Below are 25,107 nucleotides of genomic sequence, written 5' to 3' on the forward strand. Positions count from 1 at the left end.
ACCAATCGGGAGGTCCCGCGCACCAATCGGGATGACCCGTGCATGCTGCGCACCAGCTGCTGCCGCTGGAAAAGATACCAAGCATGCCAACGGCTGCACAGTAAATTTAAAGGGACCACGTGCCATAAAAAAATTAGAGGGAACATTGGTTGTAGGGCTGGAGGAGGTTACAGAGATAGGGAGGAGCGAAGCCATCGAGGGATTTGAAAACAAGGATGAGAATTTTAAAATCGAGGCATTGCTGGACCGGGAGCCAATGTAGATCAGCAAGCACAGGGTGATGGGTGGACGAGCTCAAGTTTATGGAGGGTGCAAGGTGGGAGGCCGACCACGAGCGCATAGGAATATTCCAGTCTAGGTGCGACAAAGGCATGAACTGGGGTAGGAGCGGATACGCTGATGTTATGGAAGTAGGCAATCTTAGTGATAGAGAGGATATGGGGTTGGCAGCTCAATTCTGGGTCAAATAGGACGCCAAGGTTGCGAACAGTTGGATTCAGCCTCAGACAGTTGCCAGGGAGAGAGATAGAGTCGATGGCTGGGGAACGGAGTTTGTGGCGCGTCTTCCCAATATTTAATTGGAAATTTCTTCTCATCCAATGCTGGATGTCGGACAAGCAGAGTGACAAATCGGAGGCAGTGGAGGGATTGCAAGAGGTGGTTGTGAGATAGAGCTGAGTGTCATCAGCGTAATTGTGAAACCCGAAGTTGTGTTTTAGGACGGTACCACCGAGGGGCAGCAATGTAGATGAGAAATAGTAGGGGACCAAGGATAGATCCTTGGGGGACTCCAGAGTGAGAAGAGAAGCCACTATGTAAATGCAAACAGATTGCATTTCCATAAAGTGTAACTTGTTTGAAATGCCACCATTTTTCAAAAGATAATTTTTTCAAGGTGTGTATTACAAATAAAAATGGTGAAGGAATCCAAACTTAATTTACTGGATAATTGAAATGTTTAATCAAGCAATGTTTGCCTCCTGACCTGACATTGGTACTTATATTTATCCCCACCATTAGCTTACCATAAATGAAGCTTTCATCGGATTTTGAGGCTGTCTCCAGATAATAAACACCGTGAGTGTTGATATCAGCACAACAGGCACCAAGCAACCAATGCTCCCAGTCTCTGCTGCTACGATAGATTCCAGCCCATATGTGGTCATACCACTCAGAATACAAACTAAGATGACTGAAGAGGAGAGAAATGAAAAGTCATAATAAGGCCCTCATCATGATATGTAATGATTTAACGAGAGTTTTCTAAGGGTTTAATTTCCTCTGTGCGTTTATTTTGAATGCATTAATTAACTACATTAAAGTAGCACATGCAGGGATTTAATGTGAACAGATTAACCATGTGCTAGAAATAGTCCACAGAGGAAATTAATCCCCTCAAAGCAATACTGTTATACAAAACCGACTTTATATTTAAATATCTGAACTTCGCAGAAAACTGAGTGGGTGAGCAGCAATGTTCCCTCTAATTTTTTTTTGTGCGCTGGCCCTTTAACTGGCTGGGCAGCCCATTCAAATTTTCGCGCATGCGCGGTTTCTTCCATGTAAAAGCCGGTGCGCGGCCTGCGCGGGACCTCCAGCTTAGCGGGAACGTTGGTGAGAAGCTAAAATGGGGCAGGTCCATTTCCCATTCCATTCCCGTCGATCTCCGGTTTTAAAGGCATTGGTTTTGGTGGCGGGCAAGGCGCCTGGCAGACTCAGGCGGGAGCCTCCTGCGTAAATGCTAATCGGGGTCTTATGATGCCAATAGCACCTCGATGGCATTGTAACTGGGATGTGAGTGGGAATGAGTCCGGTCAGAGCCTCATACATATATGTAAATCAGGGTCCTGACGCTTTCCTAAGAACATAGGAACATAAGAAATAGGAGCCGGAGTAGGCTGATCTTCTACCTCAACTCCACCTTGCCACACTATCCCCGTATCCTTTGATTCCCTTAGTATCCAAAAATCTATCAATCTCTGTCTTGAGTATACTCATTGACTGAGCCTCCACAGCTCTCTGGGGTAGAGAATTCCAAAGATTCACAAACCCTTTGAATGAAGAAATTTCTCCTCATCTCAGTCTTAAATGGCCGACCCCTTATTCTGAGACTGTGATCCCTAGTTCTAGACTCCCCAGCCAGGGGAACCATGTTCCCACCATCTAGTGAACGGGACACCCACAAAAGCAGCCCTGGTAGCTACAACCAGGTCTAAAGACCAAAGCGGCCTTTCCAGGTAAGTTTAAAACCTCCCTTTGTGGGGTCAGGAGGCGCAGGTGTGATATGTAAGCACTCATATCTCACTGTAGCATGGCCCAAGTTATGTATTGAGTTACTCATCATGCCTTTTGAGTCAATCATTTAGTGACTATTATTCTTTCAAATACTTTGATGAATACTCACCCATTAGTCCTACACAGCATGTAACAATGTTTGATGATTGCCGTGTGGGGAATTGAAGAGGAATTACCAACGAACTAAACCTGAAACCTCCCTCAGGGGCCTCTGTAGTCTGTCGACCTTGTTTCACTTCATTCATTTCAATGTCAACTTTATTACTAAAATCCGGTTGGTGCCTATTGCATAAACAAAACATATTTTTATTGGTAAATTAAATCTCTGTCCATACAACATACAGACTGATCTCTCATCTACCTAGAAATAGAACTCTTGCCTCAAAATAAGGACACATATTGCCACCAATGTATAGGCCAGAAGTGTTCCAATGGACATCATATCAACCAATGTCTTCAAGTCAAAAGGGCATGCCATTATAGCTAAAAAGAAAAGCAAACAGTAATTGCAAAATGACTTATGTTTAGTACTTGGTTTAAATACCATACATATATATAGAATACATATAAGAATGCAAATTGAATGTTGCTAAAACAAAATGGAGAACAATTTTCTCTCTTTGAATTCTTAAACCTCCTCAATATTTAAGAATATAAGAAAGTCTGGAGCAAGAAAAGGCCATTCAGCCCATCAAGTCTGCATTCAGTGTGTATATATGACATTTTCATCAAAGATTTCCTCCTGTCCGCTACAACCTATCAATCCCCTACTTTATGAAACTCTGAGATCCCTTCTCTACTACCTCCACTGAAAAAAAAATCAAGCAATACTAGAATATTTAGGATCCCCCATCCCCCGCTAGTTGATTACTATCTGGTGACCCTACCTAAAAAATGCACATGTATGGAATGAAGACAGTATTAAGCTCTTCTGTGATTGCCTCTCCCATCCACTCTCAAATACCCGACCAACACGAGCTGTGTAAATTCATACATAAATTATGACAACTTGGATGAAGTACTGAAGGACTGGTAATCTTCATGGAGGCAAACACCAGTATGAATCAGCACCTTCAAGGAGCGAAGGGAAGAAAATTGTGGGGTGGAGGGTGGGGGGAAATGAATCACATATCTTTTTGGGATTGACTGTTTGCTCATACTGGGACATTATCCAGCAACTGTAGTGATGTGACATAAAGGGGGGAAAATTGGGTTGCTTTGCGCCTCCTGTTAGCGTCCCCGGGGGGCACTAATGGGGGGCACAAAGCCCCTAGTGCCTGGGCGCAGCACCGCTAACACCTACTGTGAAATTCAGCGGAAGGTTAGCAGCGACAATAGCTGGTAGCGCCTCGCGGCGCTGCGCCTCCGGTGATGACGTCATCGCCACACTTGCGCCCCGGCCGCAAAGTTCGGCTGCGCCTCCTGACTTATCGCCGGACGATATATCTGACAGGGTCAGGGTGGCATTGTGCAGCTGCAGCGGCAGTATTTAAAGGGGCAGGTGTCGGGCGGCCAGTTTTTTTGGCCACCTGCCAGCACCTGCCCCCTGCCCCTCTTTCATTCGGGGTGCCAGCCGCAATCGCTCAGCCCGGCACTCCTCTTGAGCGCCGGGCTGCTTTCCTGGCACCCCACTCCCCGGTGGTCCAGCAGGGCCCTGGTGTGCGCGTGGCACTGTTGCGCGTAGAGCCGCGATATTCTGTGGTAGCGCCCCAGGAAGGAGGTGTAGCGCTTCGAGTAGCGCCCCGCCTCCTGCTTGGGGCGCTACCACTGAATTTACGGTGCAGGGGCGCCACCGAATTTTTCCTCCAAAGACCGCACAACGCTGGTACTACATCATTGGAAATATTCTCCTTCATATACAGAATTAAAATTGTTAAACAACTGTATAGATTGAAACGATATTGAACACTGAGAGATAGTAGATTACATTCTGGTTGTTCATAAATTAGTTAATTCAATAATACTTGGAAATATTGAGCCCAAATACAGTCAAAAAATTTACCACCCCTCACCAGAAACACTTCCTGCAATCATCGTGGCAACAACTGGAGTCTGGCGCTTACTCAATTTAGCTAGAACATCAAACAGTAAGCCATCCCTTGCCATAGCAAACAGAATGCGGGGTAAAGGGAACATGGAGCCCAGAAGGCTGCGTGGAAATAAAGCACAATTAAAACCAAAAGCAAAATGAGAGGCAGATAAACAGTGCTCATGGAATTTCAAGCCAGTCAAGTGTTTAAGTACACACAATAGAATTGGGTGGCACTGATGGATGAACGGAGAATACATGGAGAATACTGCATAGGAAACTGTGGAATACAATGTTTATTCCATGAATAAGGGGCCTCAGATAGCATGGCCTACTAGTTTCCTGTGTGCGTACAAAGTGTAAATTATAATTACAGTTTGATAAAAAATACTTTTCTTTAATTTTATACACAGAGGAAAATATAATCCCTTGATCGACTTCACCTCCAACAGGTCTCACTAGGAGAGAGGATCACCCTTTTCAAATTATTCCTACGTTGTGGAAAACACCAACTACTTCTCTGCAAAAAGCACATTTGACACAGTAACAAGGTTTTTTTCTATCCCTGCAGTATATACATATCAGTACTTTACAAACATGGTGAACTAATGTTTAAGGTCATAATAATGCAGTTTTGAGCGAATTAAACAAAAGGACTTTCTCACCAGTTTACACACTGCTATAGTTTACACTAAGAGGACAATACATGTGTTGTAGCGCAGTGTATATAAGTCTAATATATAAAACACAGTACATATTAATAAATGCATTTCTTGAATATGCCGTGCAAGAAACAACGTGCACTGTTAATGCATTTAGAAGACAGGAGTCTTGCTGTGCTAAATATGTTGGATGAAATTGGCAATTACACTTGATTGAGAAGCAAATTGCATCTTCTTCATATAGTACCTTGTTGAAAGAGCACACAGAGAGCCCGCAGCCACAAAGTATTTAGCAGCACCCCATTCAACGTACTCAAAGGCCCCAGGAAGTGGGCTTTTAGTATCAAGGAGATAGTAGGGCATCATGAGTGTAAGTGTAGCAGAAACCCCAAAGTAAGCCAAGAAGCAAATGAGAAGCGACGCTATAATCCCAACTGGGATGGACTTCTGCGGATTCTTCACCTCCTCACCTGGGGAAATAGTAAATAAAAGAGTCAGTGTGAGACACAACAAAGCTAAATAGCTTGAAATCCCTGCTAGTTCTTTTGAACATCCTTCTTCTCTCACAAGCATTTCCTTCAACACACCACAGAGCTGTCAATAGGCTGCACCGTGGCCCCAAGCTTAACCAACAAGAAAAGCAGGTCTGTATCAGTGCCGTTTCCTGCTCTCGCCCTGAACTAGATAATTTCATTCACTTTGCTTCCAATTTCCACACTTCCCTCACCATCACATGGTCCATCTCCGACTCTTCCCTTCCCTTCCTCGACTTCGACGTCTCCATCTCTGGGGATAGGCTATTGACAAACAATGGCCCAGAAATTCGGGTCGGGGGCTTCCCGCGGGTGCAAGCCCCCGACCTGCACTTACCTTGCGCGCCGGCAGTTGAGCTGTAGGGCCCCGTGGAATTCCGCTCCGGGGCCTGGCCCAGCTGCCGGCGCGCTGTGCTTGCATGTCCCAGGGGCGTAGTTAGTGCGATGTGTCCCCTGGGATCACGTGAGCCATGGGCAGCCAATCGGAGGAGGGAAAAGCCCATTCATAAGATTGACAGGAAGACCTGTCAAAACTTATAAATACTACGGGCCCCAAAATAGCAGTAAACCTTCAAATAATTTTTTTTTTTAAATAAACTATAAATTACATTAAATAACTATTTTAAACAATAATTTAAATTTTTGAAAAAAATAATTTTATATTCTAATGGAGCTAAAAATAAACATACCTTGCTTTAAAGTATTTAAAAATAATAAACCTGTGGAAAAAATGTTTTAATTTTAATTAATTGACCACTTACCTTGCAAAAAGCAGGCCTTACGCCTGCTTTTTAAATGTGTAAATCCTGCAGGCTTAACCTCGCGTGAAAACCTGCAAAAAAAACTAAGTTCAAAGCGCACGCGCAGCCTCCCCTGTGCGCGCGTTCGACCTCTGAACCCCTTCGTTCAGAGGATCGGACGTGCCGGTTTCCCGCGCATGCGCAGTGCATGCAGAAAACTGGCACTTCCATTCGGCCTACGGGTGAGTACCCAGTGTGTACTCACCCGTGGAGACCCGAATTTCTGGGCCAATATTCACTACAAGCCATCTGACTCCCACAGCTACCTGGACTACACTTCCTCCCACCCCGCCTCCTGAAAGAACTCTATTCCATTCTCCCAGTTTCTCCGTCTCTACCACATCTGCTCCAACAATGCCACCTTCCATACCAGTGCTTCCAACATGTCTTCCTTTTTCCTCACTGAGGATTCCCCTCTACAGTGGTTGACACGGCCCTCGACCATGTCTGTTCTATGTCCCACACTTCTGCCCTCACTCCTGACCCTCCCTCCTGGAACCACGATAGAGGTCCCCTTGTCCTCACCTTTCACCCCACCAGCCTCCACATTCAATGGATCATCCTCCGCCATTTCTGCCACCTCCAGCGTGATCCCACCACCAAACGCATCTTCCCCTCACCTCCCCTTTCAGCATTCTGTAGGGACCACTCCCTCCGCGACATCCTAGTCCACTCCTCTATCACCCCCAACACCCCTTCCCCTTCGCCCGGCACCTTCCCGTGCAAGTGCAGGAGATGCAACACATGCCCTTATACCTCCCCCCTTCCCACTGTCCAGGGCCCCAAACACCTCTTCCAGGTGAAACAGCGATTTACTTGTACTTCCTGCAATTTAGTATACTGTTTTCGCAGCTCACGATGTGGTCTCCTCTACATTGGGGAGGCCAAACGCAGATTGGTGACCGCTTTGCGGAACACCTCCGTTCAGTCCGTAAGGGGGACCCCGAGCTTCCGGTCGCCTGTCACTTTAATTCTCCGCTCCACTCCCACTCAGACCTCACCGCCCTCGGCCTCTTACATTGTTCCACTGAAGCTCAGTGTAAGCTCGAGAAACAGCACCTCATCTTTCGATTAGGCACTTTACAGCCTTCTGGACTCAACATAGAGTTCAACAATTTCAGATCATAAACTCGGCCCCTATCATATACATATCTTTTATCCACACTTTTTGTCTGTTTTTTTTTCTTCTCTCCCACATGGCAGCTGTCTTTCATTCTGCCAGCGCAATTCACACTTCATCTAGAGCCATCCTTTGTTTCTTAACCCATCTCCTTTTGCCTTGAATATCTCTTAATGTCTCTTAACCTCTCCTGCCTTCCATCCTATCACAGACCTTCCCTTTTGTTCTTTCATACCCTCCCCCATTTCCCAGCCCCTACACTTGCTTACAAATCTGTTCCATTTCCTGCTTTTTTCCAGTTCTGACGAAGGGTCATCGACCTGAAACGTTAACTCTGTTTCTCTCTTCACCGATGCTGCCTGACCTGCTGAGTATCTCCAGCATTTTCTGTTTTTATTTCAGATTTCCAGCATCTGCAGTATTTTCTTTTTATAAGAAAAGCAGGTCCGCAGACTAAGATTACAAATACCCATTAGTGTGCTCACAAAATATTACCGGGGTGACACCCATGATAATTGCATTTTCTTTTCTAATGTGATTATCATAGAAAAATAACAATCTTAAGAGGATGCACAACAACAATGAAAGGATCTGAAATAAGCTCAATTTACCATTAATAAGTCAAAGAAATATTTCAGATAGTGTGGTCAGTGCATTCCTGTTGGGGTGGTTTAATTGCGCACATATTTTAAATGGATAAAATCAACCGCTCAATTCCCAATCACAACTACAGTTCATGGGGGGGTGCTAAGTAGAGGTGCCATTGAAGACCAAACACTGACTTGCAGTGAGAAGCATAACCTCTGACTGGTGGGCATCTGCTGGGTTGATCTCGTTCATCACCAGCAGTCAGTGAAGAGAAACATTGATGGTGGAGCATCGTTTGTAACCTGCGCTCTCAGCCATGAGAAGTCAGAAGAAATTTATCAGAGAAGAAGATAAGGAAGGTGTGCTAAAAACAAATGAAATAAATACAGAAAACAAAGCCAAATACTCAGCAGGCCCGTGGAACCCTTTGTCAGCACTATTCTGATGAAGGGTGTCGCGCAAAATGTTAACATACTATATCTTGCTCTTTTATCGATGCTCACGCACCAGCTTTTACTTCAGATTTCTAGCATTCGTGGTTTTTCTGTTTATCGCCAACGTACCTGTAGTCGCAATGCAATCAAACCCTACAAATGCATAGAAACAAGTGGCGGCACCGGTCAGAGTGCCACTGAATCCATATGGCATAAACCCTCCTGCTCCATAATCACTGGTGATGTTTACAGCTGAGGACAGGTTTCTGAAGAATTTAAAAGAACATATAAGCATACGATGTAAACTAAAGCACCCTTTATCATTATGTTTTCCCCTTCTCTCCTGTGACCCGCGCTGTTGTACAGTTTCACAGGTGCCAGCGGCCCTTTAATACATCAGAAAAATGGCCATTATTCAATTGTGTATCTAGACAGTGAGCGTCAGCAAGCTATTAAACCACAGGTGCCACCGTGACTGAGCCTGATCCTGTCAACAGCCGAGGTCCACAAGATGTATTTTCACTGAAGAGCAGTCTGGGGTAGAAGCCCAACCATTATTTTTTCTCTTCCTTCTTGTCATCGGGAGCTGAGGTCAGGTGTAATTGTCCAACCACCACCCAAGCTGAGGATCAGTGAACCTGGGATCAGGAAGCTGTTTGGCTCAATTGCACACAAAGTTCACATATAAAGTAGGGCCACCTGGGAAAGGTAGTGCAGGGCAGGCATCACCTGTGAACCACACCCAGTAAGAGTTAGCACTTTCAAAGGGGGAAGGGGCTAAATTGGCCGAAAAAAAAGTTACATCAATTCTGAGCATTATCATAGAATCATAGGATAGTACAGCACAGAAGGAAACCATTTGGCCCATCGAGTCTGTGCCGGCTCTTTCCAAGAACAATCCAGTTAGTCCCATTCCCCCGCTCCCCCTTCAAGTATTTATGTTATATTCATATTTGCTAATATTTGTGAAAATAATGACTGTTTATCAAGTATTTTCAAAGTAATTGCAAAGGTTCATTCAAGGTGGTAGTGGTAAAATGCTAGCGTTATGTCAGTAGAATTCCACTCACTGCGATTTTACAGCTTTTACAGGCTGAGAAAATGATCAACTGCTTTGACACACATTTACTCAACACCTTCAATGCCCCACAGCCAGCAGATGAAGGTTGGCACATACCGTGTTTCTGCAGTGATGTTCAACAGCACTTCGGCAGTAATGTTCCAGTTGTAAATGTTTCCTTTAATGCAGCCTCCGATAATAACAAACACAAGCACGAGGACATTAATAGTTGTAAATATTTTATTTACTGTTGTTGATTCTTTTGCACCAAACGACAGGAGACCTAAAAAGGAGAGGATGAGAAGACATTTTCAGTTATCTGTAGATGTGGGCACTTCGATACATAAAATTACATAGAATTTTACAGCACAGAAACAGGCCATTCGGCCCAACAGGTCTATGCTGGTGTTTATGCTCCACACGAGCCTCCTCCCACCTTACTTCATCTAATCCCATCAACATATCCTTCTATTCCTTTCTCCCTCACTTGCTTATCTAGCTTTCCCTTAAATGTGTCTATGCTATTTTCCTCAACAACTCCATGTGATAGCAAGTTCCAAATTCTCATCACTCTCTGAGTAAAGAATGGATATTCTTTATGGATCTTCCTTTAGCATTGTTAATAAGAAAGAACTTGCATTTATAGAGTGCCTTTCACAACTTCAGGATGTCCCAAAGCACTTGACAGCCAATTAAGTACTTTTTAAAGTATAATTACTCAACTAATCTAATTACAGACCAGTTAGTCTAACAACTGTGCTAAGGAAAATTTGAGGCTTTAAATAAGGAGCAAATGACCATGTATCTAGATAAAGAGAAAATAGTTAGGAGTAGCCAGCATGGATTTCAAACAGGACAATTGTGCTTGGCAAACCTCATAGCATTCTTTGAGGAGGTAACGGATATGGTAGAAGGGGAAATTGCAGTTTGCACAGACTTCAGGAAAGCCTTTGACAAGATACCTCACGGGAGCTTACCAGAGAAGATTAAGGGTAGATAGAAGCAGACTGTTTCCAGTAGTTGAGGGGTCTAGAACGAGGGGCCAGAGACACAAGATTCAATGTAAGAGATTTAGAACAGAGGGCAGGAGAAACTTCTTTACACAGAGAGTTGTGAGGCTGCTCCATTCACTTCCAGGTTTAGTAGTTGAGGTAGAAACAATGTCAACATTGAAGATTAGATTTGATAGCTGCATGAAGGAAAAAGGATTGAAAGAACATGAGAACAGGGTGAGTAAATATGCCTAGAATTATGTGGGTCGAGACTCGAGATAGCCTGTCTCTATGTTGGAACATTTATGTATTTCTAGAAATATGACACTGATCACTAAATTGTTCATTTATAAAATGATATTTTAAATTAATTTTACCTGCCAATAACATTATTAAACACACAGCAAAGAAATCTGGATATTCAGCCAATCCTGGTGCGTCCATTTTGACATTGTTTCTGAGAAAGTTCTCAATGCGTTTGCCCAATAGTTCATCAAAGGTACCGCTCCATGCTCTCGCCACACTAGATGTACCTGAAGTGGTGAAAACGGTAAAATGAGAGCAGGTAAAAGTACAATTTTTCTTTTTCATAAACTACTTGGGGGTCATTTTGATTTTTGGCGATAATGTAAACCGGATGATATCGGACACGGATTGGCCGTTCGTTATATGTCCCGCCTGATTTTCGCTCCCATTGAAGTCAATAGAAATGAAAAACAGGAGAGGTGTATAACAGGCAGCTGAATCACTATTGCCCATTTTTACACTATCGCCCGAAGGTAAAATTGCCCTCATTGGGTCTTCCCACTAATATTAATTGGTTTCAGGTTTATTAACAACAGTTTAGTTCTTCCGGCCTTTTTTTGGCACTTTGAGCTTATCTTCTGTTTGGAACGGTCACATGATGAGGTTGAATTTTCCAGTTAAAACTTTTCCTTTACTGTGCTTACTGTATTCTCACTTGTAATTTGTTTTAATTTTTTGCAGATCACATGCCCGTTCCACAACCATCGTCAACAGGGAAATGTTCTCCACTCTGGAAGGTAATGAGTCCTCGCACTGTTAAACCTGTTACCGCATCCAAGTGACCATTCATATTTGACCCTGGAATAGTGCATTTCATGGCAGGCAGTATTGAAGATAAAAGTTGAGATGTAATAAAACCTGAGTGAGACCACACTTGAAACACTGTGTGTAGCTTTGGTTCCACCATATAGGGAGGTTGTTGAGGCAATAGAGAGGGTACAGTGCGGATGTACTAGGATGCTGCCTTAAAATTATGAAGAGATGGGACAGGGTAGACCGAAACGGTTTCCAGTGGTTGATGGGATCTAGAACAAGGGGCCATAGAAATAAGATTAAATGAAAGAGATTTAGGACAGAGAGCAGGAGAAACCTTTTTATATTGATGATTGTGAGACTGAAGATGCATTACCAGAGTTAGTGATTGAAACAGAGACGATGTCAACATTTAACATAGGTTAGATAGGTGGTTGAAGAAAAGTGGGATAAAGGAATATAGGAACAGGGGGTGTACATGGGATGAGGACAAATGCTCATGTGGAGGATAAACATCAAGATGGACTGGTTGGGCTGAGCGGCCTGCTTCCATGTTGTAATTTCAATATAATTCTATGTAGTTTTGACAGTGAGCCTTGAATCTTTTAACGCCGGCAATTGCCGACTAAAAGTCAAGCATGTGTACCCTTTTTTAAAATGCACAACCAATAAAAACTGTAAACTTAAGAAAAAATGGAAAAGAAATTTAACAAATTAAATTAAAATACTGTTCCTTGCGGTGATGATGCACTCCAGTCCTTCCGGTGCCCACCGGTCGCGGAAGGCCTCGAGCGTGCCGGTGGATACTGCGTGCTCCATCTCCAGGGACACTCGAGTGCGAACATAGCCGCGGAAGAGAGGCAGGCAGTCGGGCCGAACAGCCCCCTCAACCGCCCACTGCCTGGACCAGTTGATGGCCACCTTGGCCAGGCCCAGGAGCAGTCCAACAAGGAGGTCCTCCGACCCGCCCGCTCCCCTCCACACCGGGTGATCGAAGATCAGGAGCGTGGGACTGAAGTGCAACCAAAAATCGAGGAGCAACCCCTTCAAGTAGTGAAAGAGGGGCTGCAATGGGCACCATTGCTGAGCTCAATCATATCCTTCCCTAATGTCCACCATTCTACACTTGCAGCAGGGGTTTCTGGATAGCAATTGGGAGCAGGAATCCTGGCCAATTTTCTCCTCCTTAATCCAGACATGCTGAGACAATGTAAGCTCCTTTACTGCTACCCTGGTTTTTTTAATTCATTCATGGGATGTGGGTATCACTGGCAAGGCCAGCATTTATTGCCCATCCCTAATTGCCCTTGAGAAGGTGGTGGTGAGCTGCCTTCTTGAACCGCTGCAGTCCGTGTGGTGAAGGTACTCCCACAGTGCTGTTAGGGAGGGAGTTAAGGATTTTGACCCAGCGACGATGAAGGAATAGCGATATACTTCCAAGTCAGGGTGGTGTGTTACTTGGAAGGGAACTTGGAGGTGGTGGCGTTCCCATGCGCCTGCTGCCCTTGTCCTTCTAGGAGGTAAAAGTCACGGGTTTGGGAGGTTCTGTCGAAGAAGCCTTGGCGAGTGCATCTTGTAGATGGTACACACTGCAGCCATGGTGCGCCTGTAGTGGAGTGAGTGAATGTTTAAGGTGATGGATGGGGTGCCAATCAAGTGGGCTGCTTTGTCCTGGATGGTGTCGAGCTTCTTGAGTGTTGTTGGGTTGCACTCATCCAGGCAAGTGGAGAGTATTCCATCACATTCCTGACTTGTGCCTTGTAGATGGTGGAAAGGCTTTGGGGAGTCAGGAGGTGAGTTACTCAGTGCAAAATACCCAGCCTCTGACCTTATGATGGAGAGAAGATTATTGATAAAGCAGCTGAAGTTGTTTGGGCCAAGGACACTGCCCTGAGGAACTCTTGCAGCAATGTCCTGGGGCTGAGAGGATTGGCCTCCAACCACCACAACCACCTTCCTTTGTGCTAGCTATGTCCTCAGTCAGGGCGAATTTACCCCCTGATTCCCATTGACTTCAATTTTACTAGGGCTCCTTGATGTCACACTCGGTTAAATGCTGTATTGATGTCAAGGGCAGTCACTTTCACCTCACCTTTGGAATTAACTCCTTTGTCCATGTTTGGACCAAGGCAGTAATGGGGTCGGGAGCCGAGTGGTCCTGGCGGAATCCAACTGAGCATCGGTGAGCAGATTATTCGTGAGTAAGTGCCATTTGATAGCATCGTGTCTGATGCCTAGGTCAATGCCGGGTTGTCCATCCGGTTTTATTCTTATTATAGTTTTCGGAGCAACTGAGTGACTTGCTAGGCTATTTCAGAGAGCAGTTAAGAGTCACCCACATTGCTGTGGGTCTGGAGTCACATATAGGCCAGACCGGGTAAGGACAGCAGATTTCCTTCCCTAAAGGGCATTAGCGAAGCAGATGAGTTTTTACAACAATTTGGTAGTTTCATGGTCACCATCACTGATAGTACCTTTTTTTAATTCCAAATTTATTTAATTAAATTAATTTAAATTCCCCAGGTCTCATCTCTCCAGATCATTAGTCCAGGCCTCTGAATTACTTGTCCAGTAACATAACCACTTTGCTATCATGCCGAGTTACACTCAATTACGCACTGGACAAACTTACTGAACTAACAGAGGAAGCCCCGGAAGTGATATTTGTGAGGAAAATGCGATAGACACATTGAAATCCAATTTGAACGCATGTAACTATTTTTAACAATGAAATGCATAGTGAGAAGCTCAGTTGAGATGGCGGAGAAGGGCAAAATAATTATCCTTGGCATCCCTTGGCTAGGGAGGGGTGAAATAGCCAGGTTTCATGTTCCTAATCACTGCCGTGGTCTCTGCCAAAGAGTAGGTATGTCTGGGCATCAGCTGAGAACAGGATCAAGCTCATGTGTCAAGTTGTCAGTCAGTGAAAGGCACGTTTCTGAGTTTGGCACTGCTCCTGTTAGTTAGTCAATGTGTGCCATGCTGCTGTGGTTGATATGGATCCTGTTAGTTTGTTCTTACTGTAAATATAAGAACATAAGAAATAGGAGCAGGGGTAGGCCAATCGGCCCCTCGAGCCTGCTCCGCCATTCAATAAGATCATGGCTGATCTGATCCTAACCTCAAATCTACTTTCACGCTCCATCCCACCCGAACCCATGTGATCTTCCGGGAGAGGTGAAAAACCAGATAAAAACCCAATGGCCAATTTGGAGAAAAAATCTGGGAAATTTCTCTCCGACCCATCTAGGCGATCGAAACTCGTCCAGGAGATCACTCTGTCCCTGTATTTCCTGCAGTACTTACCTTCTGTAAAAGATGATCTCCACCCCAGCCAGGAACAGGCCCAATTTACTCTTGAAGGACTCCTAGGTGGCAGCCTGTTCCCGAGGTCTCCACTAATCCCTGTGAATAGAACCTTCTCCTGAAATCTAACAGAATTAGAACACAAGAAGTAGGAGCAGGACCAGGCTACACGGCCCCTGGGCCTGCTCCGCCACCTACAGGGCCATGACCGATCCGAACCTAGACTCCTGTCCAATTTCCTGCCCACTCCCCGTAACCCCTAATTCCCTTTACTTCTAGGAAACTGTCTATTTCTGTTTTAAATTTATTTAATGATGTAGCTTCCAGAGCTTTCTGGGGCAGCAAATTCCACAGACCTACTACCCTCTGAGTGAAGAAGTTTCTCCTCATCTCAGTTTTGAAAGAGCAGCCCCTTATTCTAAGATTATGCCCCCTAGTTCTAGTTTCACCCATCATTGGGAACATCCTCACCGCATCCACCCGATCAAGCCCCTTCACAATCTTATATGTTTCAATAAGATCACCTCTCATTCTTCTGAACTCCAATGAGTAGAGTCCCAATCTACTCAACCTCTCCTCATATGTCCACCCCCTCATCCCCGGGATTAACCGAGTGAACCTTCTTTGTACTGCCTCGAGAGCAAGTATGTCTTTTCTTAAGTATGGACACCAAAACTGTATGCAGTATTCCAGGTGCGGTCTCACCAATACCTTGTATAACTGAAGCAATACCTCCCTGTTTTTATATTCTATCCCCCTAGCAATAAAAGCCAACATTCCATTGGCCTTCTTGATCACCTGCTGCACCTGCATACTAACTTTTTGAGTTTCGTGCACCAAGACCCCCAGATCCCTTTGTACTACAGTACTTTACAGTTTCTTGCCATTAAGATAATAGCTTGCTGTATGATTTTTCCTGCCAAAGTGCATAACCTCACACTTTCCAGTATTGTATTCCATCTGCCAAATCTCTGCCCACTTACTTAGCCTGTCTATGTCCCTTTGCAGGTTTTTTATGTCCTCCTCACTCACTACTTTCCCTCCCATCTTTGTATCATCTGCAAACTTTGATATGTTACACTCGGTCCCCGCCTCCAAATCGTTAATATAGATTGTAAAAAGTTGGGGTCCCAGCACTGACCCCTGCGGAACACCACTAGTTACTGATTGCCAGTCTGAGAATGAACCATTTATCCCAACTCTCTGCTTTCTGTTAGATAACCAATCCTCCACCCATGCCAGAACATTACCCCCAATCCCGTGATTTTTTATCTTGAGCAATAATCTTTTGTGTGGCACCTTGTCAAATGCCTTTTGGAAGTCTAAATACACTAGGTCCACTGGTTCCCCTTTATCCACCCTGTATGTTATATCCTCAAAGAACTCAAGCAAATTTGTCAAACATGACTTCCCCTTCATAAAACCATGCTGACTTTGTCCTATTAAATTATGTTTATCCAAATGTCCTGTTACTGTCTCCTTAATAATGGACTCCAAAATTTTACCAACCACAGATGTTAGGCTAACTGGTCTATAGTTTCCAGCCTTCTGCCTACTACCCTTTTTAAATAAGGGTGTTACATTAGCAGTTTTCCAATCTGCTGGGACCTTTGCTGAATCCAGGGAGTTTTGGAAAATTATTACCAATGCATCCACAATCCCTACTGCCACTTCCCTCAAGACCCTAGGATGTAAGCCATCAGGTCCAGGGGATTTATCCGCCTTGAGTCCCATTATTTTACCGAGTGCCAATTCCTTAGTGATTTTAATCATATTTAGCTCCTCCCCCCCTAGAGCCCCCTGTTTGTCCAGTGTTGGGATATTCTTAGTGTCCTCTACCGTAAAGACTGAAACAAAATATTTGTTCTGCGTTTTTGCCATCTCCATGTTTTCCACCATTAATTTCCCGGTCTCATCCTCTAAGGGACCAACATTTAATTTAGCCACCCTTTTTCTTTTTATATAACTATAGAAACTCTTGCTATCTGTTTTTATATTTTTTGCTAATTTACTTTCATAATCTATCTTCCCTTTCTTAATCAATCTTTTTGTTATTTTTTGCTGTCTTTTGAAGACTTCCCAATCTTCTATCCTCCCACTAGATTTGGCTACCTTATATGCCCTTGTTTTTAGTCGGATACTATCCTTAATTACTTTACTTAGCCACGGATGGCTGTCATTTCTTTTACACCCTTTTTTCCTCAGTGGAATATATATTTTTTGAAAGTTGTAAAATATAGACTGCTCCATCCACCAAGCTTCAAAGAACTAATGAAATCCCTCCACCGAGAGCTAACAAGGTCATTTAGTAGTCAAGTTTGTCAATCAGAGTAATGGTTTACTGGGTTGAGACACACTCTACTTTTAGAACTACCAAAACAAAATTCCATCGACTTTGTTTAATTACATTAGTAATTAAGGTACCATAATACTACAACAATAACAACATCAGGATAATATTAGGCTGATACTTGCCAATAACATACGAGAGGATTAAATTCCAACCAGTAATGAAAGCCAAAAACTCTCCAATTGTTACGTAGCTGTAGAGATAAGCCGATCCAGTCTTCGGTACCCGTGCACCAAACTCCGCATAGCACAGACCCGCCAACACTGACGCAAGTGCAGCAATTAGGAAGGAGATTACAATGCTGGGTCCAGACTCTGCTTTGGCAACTTCTCCTGCCAACACGTATACACCAGCACCCAGAGTGCTGCCAACGCCCAGGGCAATGAGGTCAGTGGTCGATAAACAGCGGCAGAGATTAGTCTCTTGAATGCTGTCCAATGTCACTATTTTTCTCCGAATAAGGCATTGAACAAACGACTGGATCGAACTGCAGGAAATCATCTTGGTGAGAAAACAATGCAGAAAGGGAGAATTATGAAGCAAGTAAAGACTATTGCACGATATTTGCAACCGTTGTAGAACCGCAGACAAAGTGAGTTATGTGCTACTTTCTGACAACTGAATGAGATGGCAACATATTTGATTTAACTTTAAAGATATTAAAATATTAGGAAACAATTTATTTTTCCTGATGAGTCATAGGAACATAAGAAATAGGAGCAGGAGTAGGCAATAAGGCCCCTCGAGCCCGCTCCGCATTTAATCACAGCTGTCCTGGTGAATTGTGAGATATCGTAACTTCTTTTTTACTGTTCCACAATGTTTTAATTGTTACAAAATGTCTATCCTACTCTTTGGCTTTGAAATTATGATTTGGGGCACCAGAGTATAAATGCTTGATGCATTAATCTGAAATTCCTCTTGCTACTATTTTAACCCATTTATTTTAAACGGGTTATCACCTCTGTTTAGATAGTAGAAGAGAAGATTTAAAGCATGTTAAGTGTTTGCATGTTAGCACGTCATGGCATCATGGTTTCAGGGCCGTTGTGTATTTTTTTTTGACGAGCACAAAAACACGTACAAACATTTATGGCTGACAGTGAAAAATAGGCTTGAATGTAAAGAGATGTTCCCTGCTTCATACTCGTGTCTGCTTTTTAACTAAAAATAGTGCATGGAGCTGAAAGAAAGAAAATTGCCTTATTTAAATCAAGCTATCATTTTAATTTTAGTGTTTTAACACTTAAATGTATAAAGTTCATTGTGAGGTTCTGATATACACAAATGCACAATAGTACATTATGCAGTTCTATAACACTGTAGATAAGTCTGCTATATGTAGGAACATAGGAACAGGAGTTGGCCATTCAGCCCCTCGAGCCTGTTCCGCCATTCAGTGAGATCGTGGCTGATCTGTGACCTAACTCCATATGCCTGCCTTTGTCCCATATCCCTTAATACCTTTGGCTAACAAAAATCTAGTGATCTCAGATTTAAAATTAACAATTGATCCAGCATCAGCTGCCATTTGCGGAAGAGAGTTTCAAGCTTCTACCACCTTTGCAAGTAGAAGTGTTTCCTAACTTCACTCCTGAAGGGCTTGGCTCTAATTTTTAGACTAAGCCCCCCCTAGTCCTAGACTCCCCAACCAGCGGAAATAGTTTCTCTCTATCTAGCCTATCAGTTCCCCTTAATGTCTTGAAAACTTCGATCAAATCACTTCTTAACCTTCTAAATTCCAGGGAATCCCACCCTAGTTTATATAATCTCTCCTCGTAATTTAACTCTTGGAATCCAGGTATCATTCTGGTAAATCTACGTTGCACTCCCTCCATGGTCCAATATATCCTTCCTAAGGTATGGGGCCCAGAACTGCTCGACATGTGGTCTAACCAGGGCTTTGTATGTAGAAGTTCATTAAGCTGATTTATCAGATGAAAAACTGTGTTATGAATAGAAGGACTTGCAATTATATAATGCCTTTCACGACCTCAGGATGTCCCAAAGCATTTTGCAGTCAATTAAGTACTTTTGAGGCGGCAGCCAAGTTGCGCACAGCAAGGTCCCATAAACAGCAATGAGGGAATGACCGGACAATCTGTTTTAGTGATGTTGGTTGAGGGATAAATGTTGGCCAGGACACCGGGAGAACTCCCCTGCTCTTCTTCTAAAAGTGTCATAGGATCTCTTACATCCACCCAAGAGAGCAGACGGGGCCTCAGTTTAGCATCTTATCCGAAAGACGGCATCACCGACAGTGCAGCACTCCCTCGGTACTGCACTGAGGTGTCAACCTGGATTATGTGCTCAAGCCTCTGGAGTGGGACTTGTGAAGCCACAACCTTCCAACTCAGGGGAACTGGTGCTATGGGAACTTCTGTACAAAACTGTCACACACTGATATTCTCCTAATAATCTACCAAGGTTATTTATCTTGTCTACTGCGTAAATGTTCAATCTGAAGAGAAACCACAGCGGATGACCGCGTAAATTTGTATCAGCGGTGTAAGATATTCAGTTATTGCCCTATCAGCTTTCTCCTTCCTTATTTTTCAAATATACAATCTCAAATATTGCCCTTTCAGCTCCAGAATCTGGGTTTAACGTCATCCCAGACTAAGGTCCGGTCTCAGGTTCCAAGTGGGCAGTCGCAAGTCATTTCTTATCAGACATGGGCGACAAGGTAAAGAAAAATTGGCGCTGAGTTCCAGCCTCACTCAGAGGACGACAAAAATGTGTAAATTCGTATCCGTTACTCTTACACTCACGTGTGTAGAATGGTCATTGTTGAGGTACTTCTGGTGCCTTTCAAACCACAGAGAAAATTGGGGCAAAACATTAATGCTGTATGCCCTATAAACACTTAACACACACCCATTCTTTCAACTGTCTGCATTTTTGTGCATTCATACAATTTACAAACCTCACATATTTTTGTACCGTTTAGCATTGCTTCCATACTTCCCTTAATAGCCCATGTCTCACTGAAAATGTGAGGTTGTAAATACAGTGCTGCCTTTCAGGCCCCTTTGTGTACTGACTCTCTTTGCATTGAATTCCATTGCTAATCCTTCTGCTCAGATCCTTTTGTATCAACTAAGCCCTTTCCTCAGTTCCTATTATATTGATGCCTGTGTTGAGCTCTAAATAGGTGTCACCATCTCTCACTTTCCTACATACTGACTATACATACATAGATTTATATATTTATATATATGTATATTGTATATAAAGAAATAAATATTTGTTCTAAGTATTTGTCTCACAGTCACAAACTAGATAAGATACTGGAAATGACAATGAATTCCAGTTAGTCTCTCCCTACCTAACACACTGAATAGATAGCTCCCCACCCCGCAACAAACAACAATAAAGTTCACCAAATTTACCGTACAAGAAATCTTTTCTGTCGAAAAATATTTTTTTTTGTAAAGCTACAATTTCCGACTGCTTGTAATTAGAAAACTTTTACAAGAGATTGTGCTTTAAACACTGTGTAGATCTAGAAACAAATAAACTTATTTTCACCTTTGAATTACAGAGCTGTCCTTCACCAGCTGCTGCTGTTCCTGATCCCAGACATGGGCCCACACACAAGTACAAACTGTGGGATTGACATGCACAAGTGCACTTTGTAGGGCTAACACACAAGTGCATTCTGTATGCTTGACACACACAAGTACTTTATGTGGGCCACAAGCCCATACATCAGACGGCTAGAAATCATAATCGCCCTCTCTCCTTTGTAGTTTGATATACACACGCACATACATATGTCGATCACTTACACCAATTTGCATTCATATAACGCTTTTAACATGTCCCAAGGCGCTTCACAGAGCGTCGGCAAATAAAATTTGACACCAAGGCACATAGGGAGATATTTGCACAGGTGACTAAAAGCTTGGTCAAAGAGGTAGGTTTTAAGGAGCGTCTTAAAGGAAGAGAGGCGGAGAGGTTTAGAGAGGGAATGCCAGAGCGTAGGGCCTAAGCAGCTGAAGGCACGACCACCAATGGTGAAGTGATGAAAATCAGAGATGCACAAGAGGCCAGAATTGGAGGACCGCAGTGATCTCGGAGGGTTACATGAGCGCAGTTGAGTTATGCAGGTCTCCGACACACACATGTATTCTAAAAGTCTATCACATAAATACATAATTGTGTCAGCTGTGGCTCAGTGGGTAGCACACTTGCCTCTGAGGCAGAAGGTTGTGGGTTCAAGTCCCACTCCAGAGACTTGAGCACATAAATCTAGGCTGACACTCCAGCGCAGTACTGAGGGAGTGCTGCACTGTCAGAGGTGCCGTCTTTTAGATGAGACGTTAAACCGAGGCCCCGTCTGCTCTCTCAGGTGGGTGTAAAAGATCCCATGGCACTAATTCGAAGAAGAGTAAGGGAGTTATCCCTGGTGTCCTGGCCAATATTTATCCCTCAACCAACATAACAAAAACAGATTATCCGGTCATTATCACATTGCTGTTTGTGGGACCTTGCTGTGCGTAAATTGCCTGCCATGTTTCCCACATTACAACAGAGACTACACTCCAAAAGTACTTCATTGACTGTAAAGTGCTTTGAGATGTCCGGTGGTCATGAAAGGCGCTATATAAATGCAAGTCTTTCTTTCTTCATCATGTAGGCCTGCCTCACACACAAATGTGATGTAGGCCTGTAGCACAGACGCATACACAAACATGTGCAGGTTCAATACAGACCCATATCCCCCAATGGTCTAGTAATTAAAATCAGCGCATGGTGTAGCACTGGCTGTACAAACTAGGAAGGCCTCGTGCTTACTTACCAGGAAGATCATGGCCTGGAGTTTCCGCTCGGTTGCACTAGGGTTTTTTTGGCTCGATTAGGACAAAATTGGCGAAACCAGCGCAAAGGATCGTGGAATTTTAAGCACAAATTACGTTCAGCGCCGCTCGAGTTTCCGCGAGAAATTGTGCTAGTTTGAAAAGCATTGCGCTAGAAGCTGGCCCCTCCCACAAAACCGAACACACCCCCAGACCGAATTAATCAGCAGTGGGAGTTTCCGCCAAATGCACTTGCTTGTGGGCCTTTGAGGAGTCTCTAATAATTAAGCTTTTTTTGGCACAAGGAACGTTTTAAAAGCTTTTGAATTTTTTTTAATTTTCTAAGGAACTGACTACTGTGCACCAATGTAACTGGCAAATGGTTCTGTACAGCTTTTTAACGTCATTTTCAGTTATTTACAATCAGGTTACTCACCGGTGGTGGACGAGACACTCTTGCTTATTGCTTTTTTTTTTGTAATAAACCTATTTTCAGTTGTATTAATCAAACTGCACCAAGTTACCACTCTTAAATATATCAAGGAATATTTTTTAAAGCCAATTTTTTTTTTAAAGGTACCTTCTAGAAAGCTACCTGATTCTGCTGGTTCATGGCAGATTTTACATTAGTCGAAACGCAAACTTGAGAAAAAAAACACTTCTCAAAACAAGCGCAATTTGGGCCGCAATTTGCGCCAGATCGCTGATTGCGCCCAAAGCGGAAACTCTACCCCCAGCCTAAATTAATTCCCGGCCTGTGCCGAGGAACTGGTCTCAGCCGGAACAGCGGTTCAGTTGCTACAATTGGCTTCAGTGCTCACCTAGTCTAGGAAAAGTCTCCCCTCCAGGGAGGGGAAAAGTCAGCCCAGATTTCTGCTGCTGATTGCTGTCCAGCTGGAAAGTGTGCCTGTATGGACCTCGGTGAGGACAGGAGCAAGCTGAGCTGCGATGCCTTTCATGGACGAACAACCCCCTTAGATTCATGCCCGAAGAATGCCCAGGAGACTGCTGTGCCCCTGGAGACATACCCGGAGTGAAAGTCAGCACTTTTATGAGAGAAAGGGCAAAAAGGGGAACAAAAAAGTTGTATAGGCCCAACTAATATATACGCACATTCATAAATGAGTTATGAGGCTTGTCACACATGCACACTAGTATATTATAGAAATAACAACAGAAAATGCTGGAAAAACTCAGCAGGCCAGGCAACATCCGTGGAAAGAGAAATAGAGTCAACGTTTCAGGTCGAAACCCTTTGTCAAGAATATTATAGAAGTCTATTGTATAGACTATGTCGCTATCAATGCATCATGCAAACACACATAAGCAATACTGATCTATTGCAAGCAAGATTTATATGTCAGCCTTGGCTCATTGATAGCCGTCTCACCTCTGAGTCAGAGGGTCATGAGTTCAAGCTGCATTCCAGAGATTTGAGCGCATAGCACTGTAGGAATGTGGAACAGGCGTAGGCCATTCAGCCCCACACATACACAGCTTCTTCAGTCGACTGTCATCACTGAAGATAAACAGACAATAGTTTTCAGAAGGACAATACGTTGATACTCATTTAGTCACTGATATTTCTTCCCACACCTATTCCCCTACTGCTTTTCCTTTATGATTAGGTTTATGAGAGCCCAATCTCTCCACCCAGCTGACTCCGAGCACCTTCTTTTGTGTTACCGGGTTCAGATGGAGGAGTAGTTGTCATTGAGTACAACAAAAATCAACTGAATAAGATGCAGAGAAATAAGTCAAACAAACGCGATTTGCCCGCTATACCCGATGGCTGGAATAACATTCTGCAGATTATATGGCAAAATACTGGAAACGGTCTATACTATTCAAAAGGGTTAAATGCCAGTACATAAAGCTGAGTTCTTCTGTTTCACACGGTAAGTGCAAGTTATAGTCCTCCATACTGCAGCCTCTTTATAATAAGAATATACAAAATTAGATTTTTAATATTGATTTATATAGATCTAATAGGCAGCCGTACCCATAAGTGGTGGGGACAGTACTCATTTTAACAGACGGTGTGTCACTTATTAATAAGCTCCTTTGCTTAAAATGCCATCTCCTCTTGTTCAAGCTGGTGTGTAATTTGTGTAACAGTAAATCGACTCATTTGAGTAAGTGTGCAAGGGGTTATTATTACAATACATATTAGGGTTATGATTTCCCCTAGTAGAGATATGTAGAGATATTGTAAATGCTGTTGCGACGTTTTCCTTTGTTCAGTATTGAGTGAAATCCCAAATGATTTCATGCTAAATACCAGAGGAAATCTGTGCACAACATCGTAAGTCTTGTTAAACTGAGGATCACTTACTTTGTTCCTCCAGGAGATTTAGTTGCTGAAAATATCACTGGATAAATCACAGCTCATAGTCTGAAAACCTAATAAAAGCAATTTACCTGGTCAACTCCAATATCACCACTCACCACTGTTTGCATATGTGGCACTCCAAGACAGATTGAAGAATGAAAAGTAGCTGCTAACTTTGAGACATGTGTGTTAACGGATAGACTTCATGACTTTATTGGGTGAATCACCCAACTACCTAACCCTTTTAACACTTTCCCGGTCAAACCAACAGTACATGCAGAGTTCTAAGTTTGTATTTTAGGGCCAATTTTCTGGGTTGTGCTGCTGGCTGGCAGCCTTGCCCACGAGTCGCGTGAGCATGTTGCCCTCAATGTTCTGTCCTGGGGAGGAAAATGGTGGGCGATTCCCAACAGTTCAGGGGATGAGGCTGTGCCCCCAGCAACACAAACGGAAAATGATCCGTTATGCACGTCATCATTTAATTGTGGGCGAATGCTAAGGTTTGGCAATGCACACTGTGGAATGAGAGAAGGAAGCCAGGCAGAAAAGAGCAAGAAAAAAAGAACAAAAGACGAAGTAGAAGAAATAAAGCGGGTGAAATTGTTTTTTGGCAAAACGCGAAACAGACAATGGTGAATCAGCAGCGGGTTTTACACATTAACTTCAATGGAACAGAATATCAAGCACGGGGTACAAAGGGCTGCTGATTCATTGTCACCTGTTTCGCGCTACCACTGAAGACCAA

At 43.5% G+C, this 25,107-nt stretch overlaps 2 protein-coding genes across 2 annotated transcripts in view; one reads left to right on the forward strand and one right to left on the reverse strand.

Annotated features, from left to right (window-relative positions):
• Window positions 1–17,991, reverse strand: part of LOC147114177 (cationic amino acid transporter 2-like) — a 30,343-nt gene extending 12,352 nt beyond the window's left edge. Inside the window, exons 1-9 of the mRNA XM_085995822.1 lie at window positions 17,354–17,991; window positions 10,891–11,046; window positions 9,639–9,804; window positions 8,591–8,727; window positions 5,234–5,456; window positions 4,308–4,444; window positions 2,676–2,778; window positions 2,405–2,577; window positions 1,026–1,192 (exon numbers count right to left, since the gene is read on the reverse strand). Of these exons, the coding sequence (XP_085851948.1) occupies window positions 1,026–1,192; window positions 2,405–2,577; window positions 2,676–2,778; window positions 4,308–4,444; window positions 5,234–5,456; window positions 8,591–8,727; window positions 9,639–9,804; window positions 10,891–11,046; window positions 17,354–17,729 (1,638 nt within the window). The 5' untranslated portion in view covers window positions 17,730–17,991. The remainder of the gene's footprint in view (window positions 1–1,025; window positions 1,193–2,404; window positions 2,578–2,675; window positions 2,779–4,307; window positions 4,445–5,233; window positions 5,457–8,590; window positions 8,728–9,638; window positions 9,805–10,890; window positions 11,047–17,353) is intronic.
• The window catches only part of LOC147114178 (fibroblast growth factor 1-like), an 89,088-nt gene continuing 81,690 nt past the window's right edge, over window positions 17,710–25,107 (forward strand). The window contains exon 1 of the mRNA XM_085995824.1: window positions 17,710–17,820. The gene's annotated coding sequence lies outside the window, so the exon portion shown is untranslated. The remainder of the gene's footprint in view (window positions 17,821–25,107) is intronic.

The sequence above is a fragment of the Somniosus microcephalus genome, chromosome 8 (genome assembly GCF_052327205.1).
Source record: "Somniosus microcephalus isolate GS21.2 chromosome 8, FLI_Smic_1.0, whole genome shotgun sequence".
NCBI classification, from domain to species: domain Eukaryota; kingdom Metazoa; phylum Chordata; class Chondrichthyes; order Squaliformes; family Somniosidae; genus Somniosus; species Somniosus microcephalus.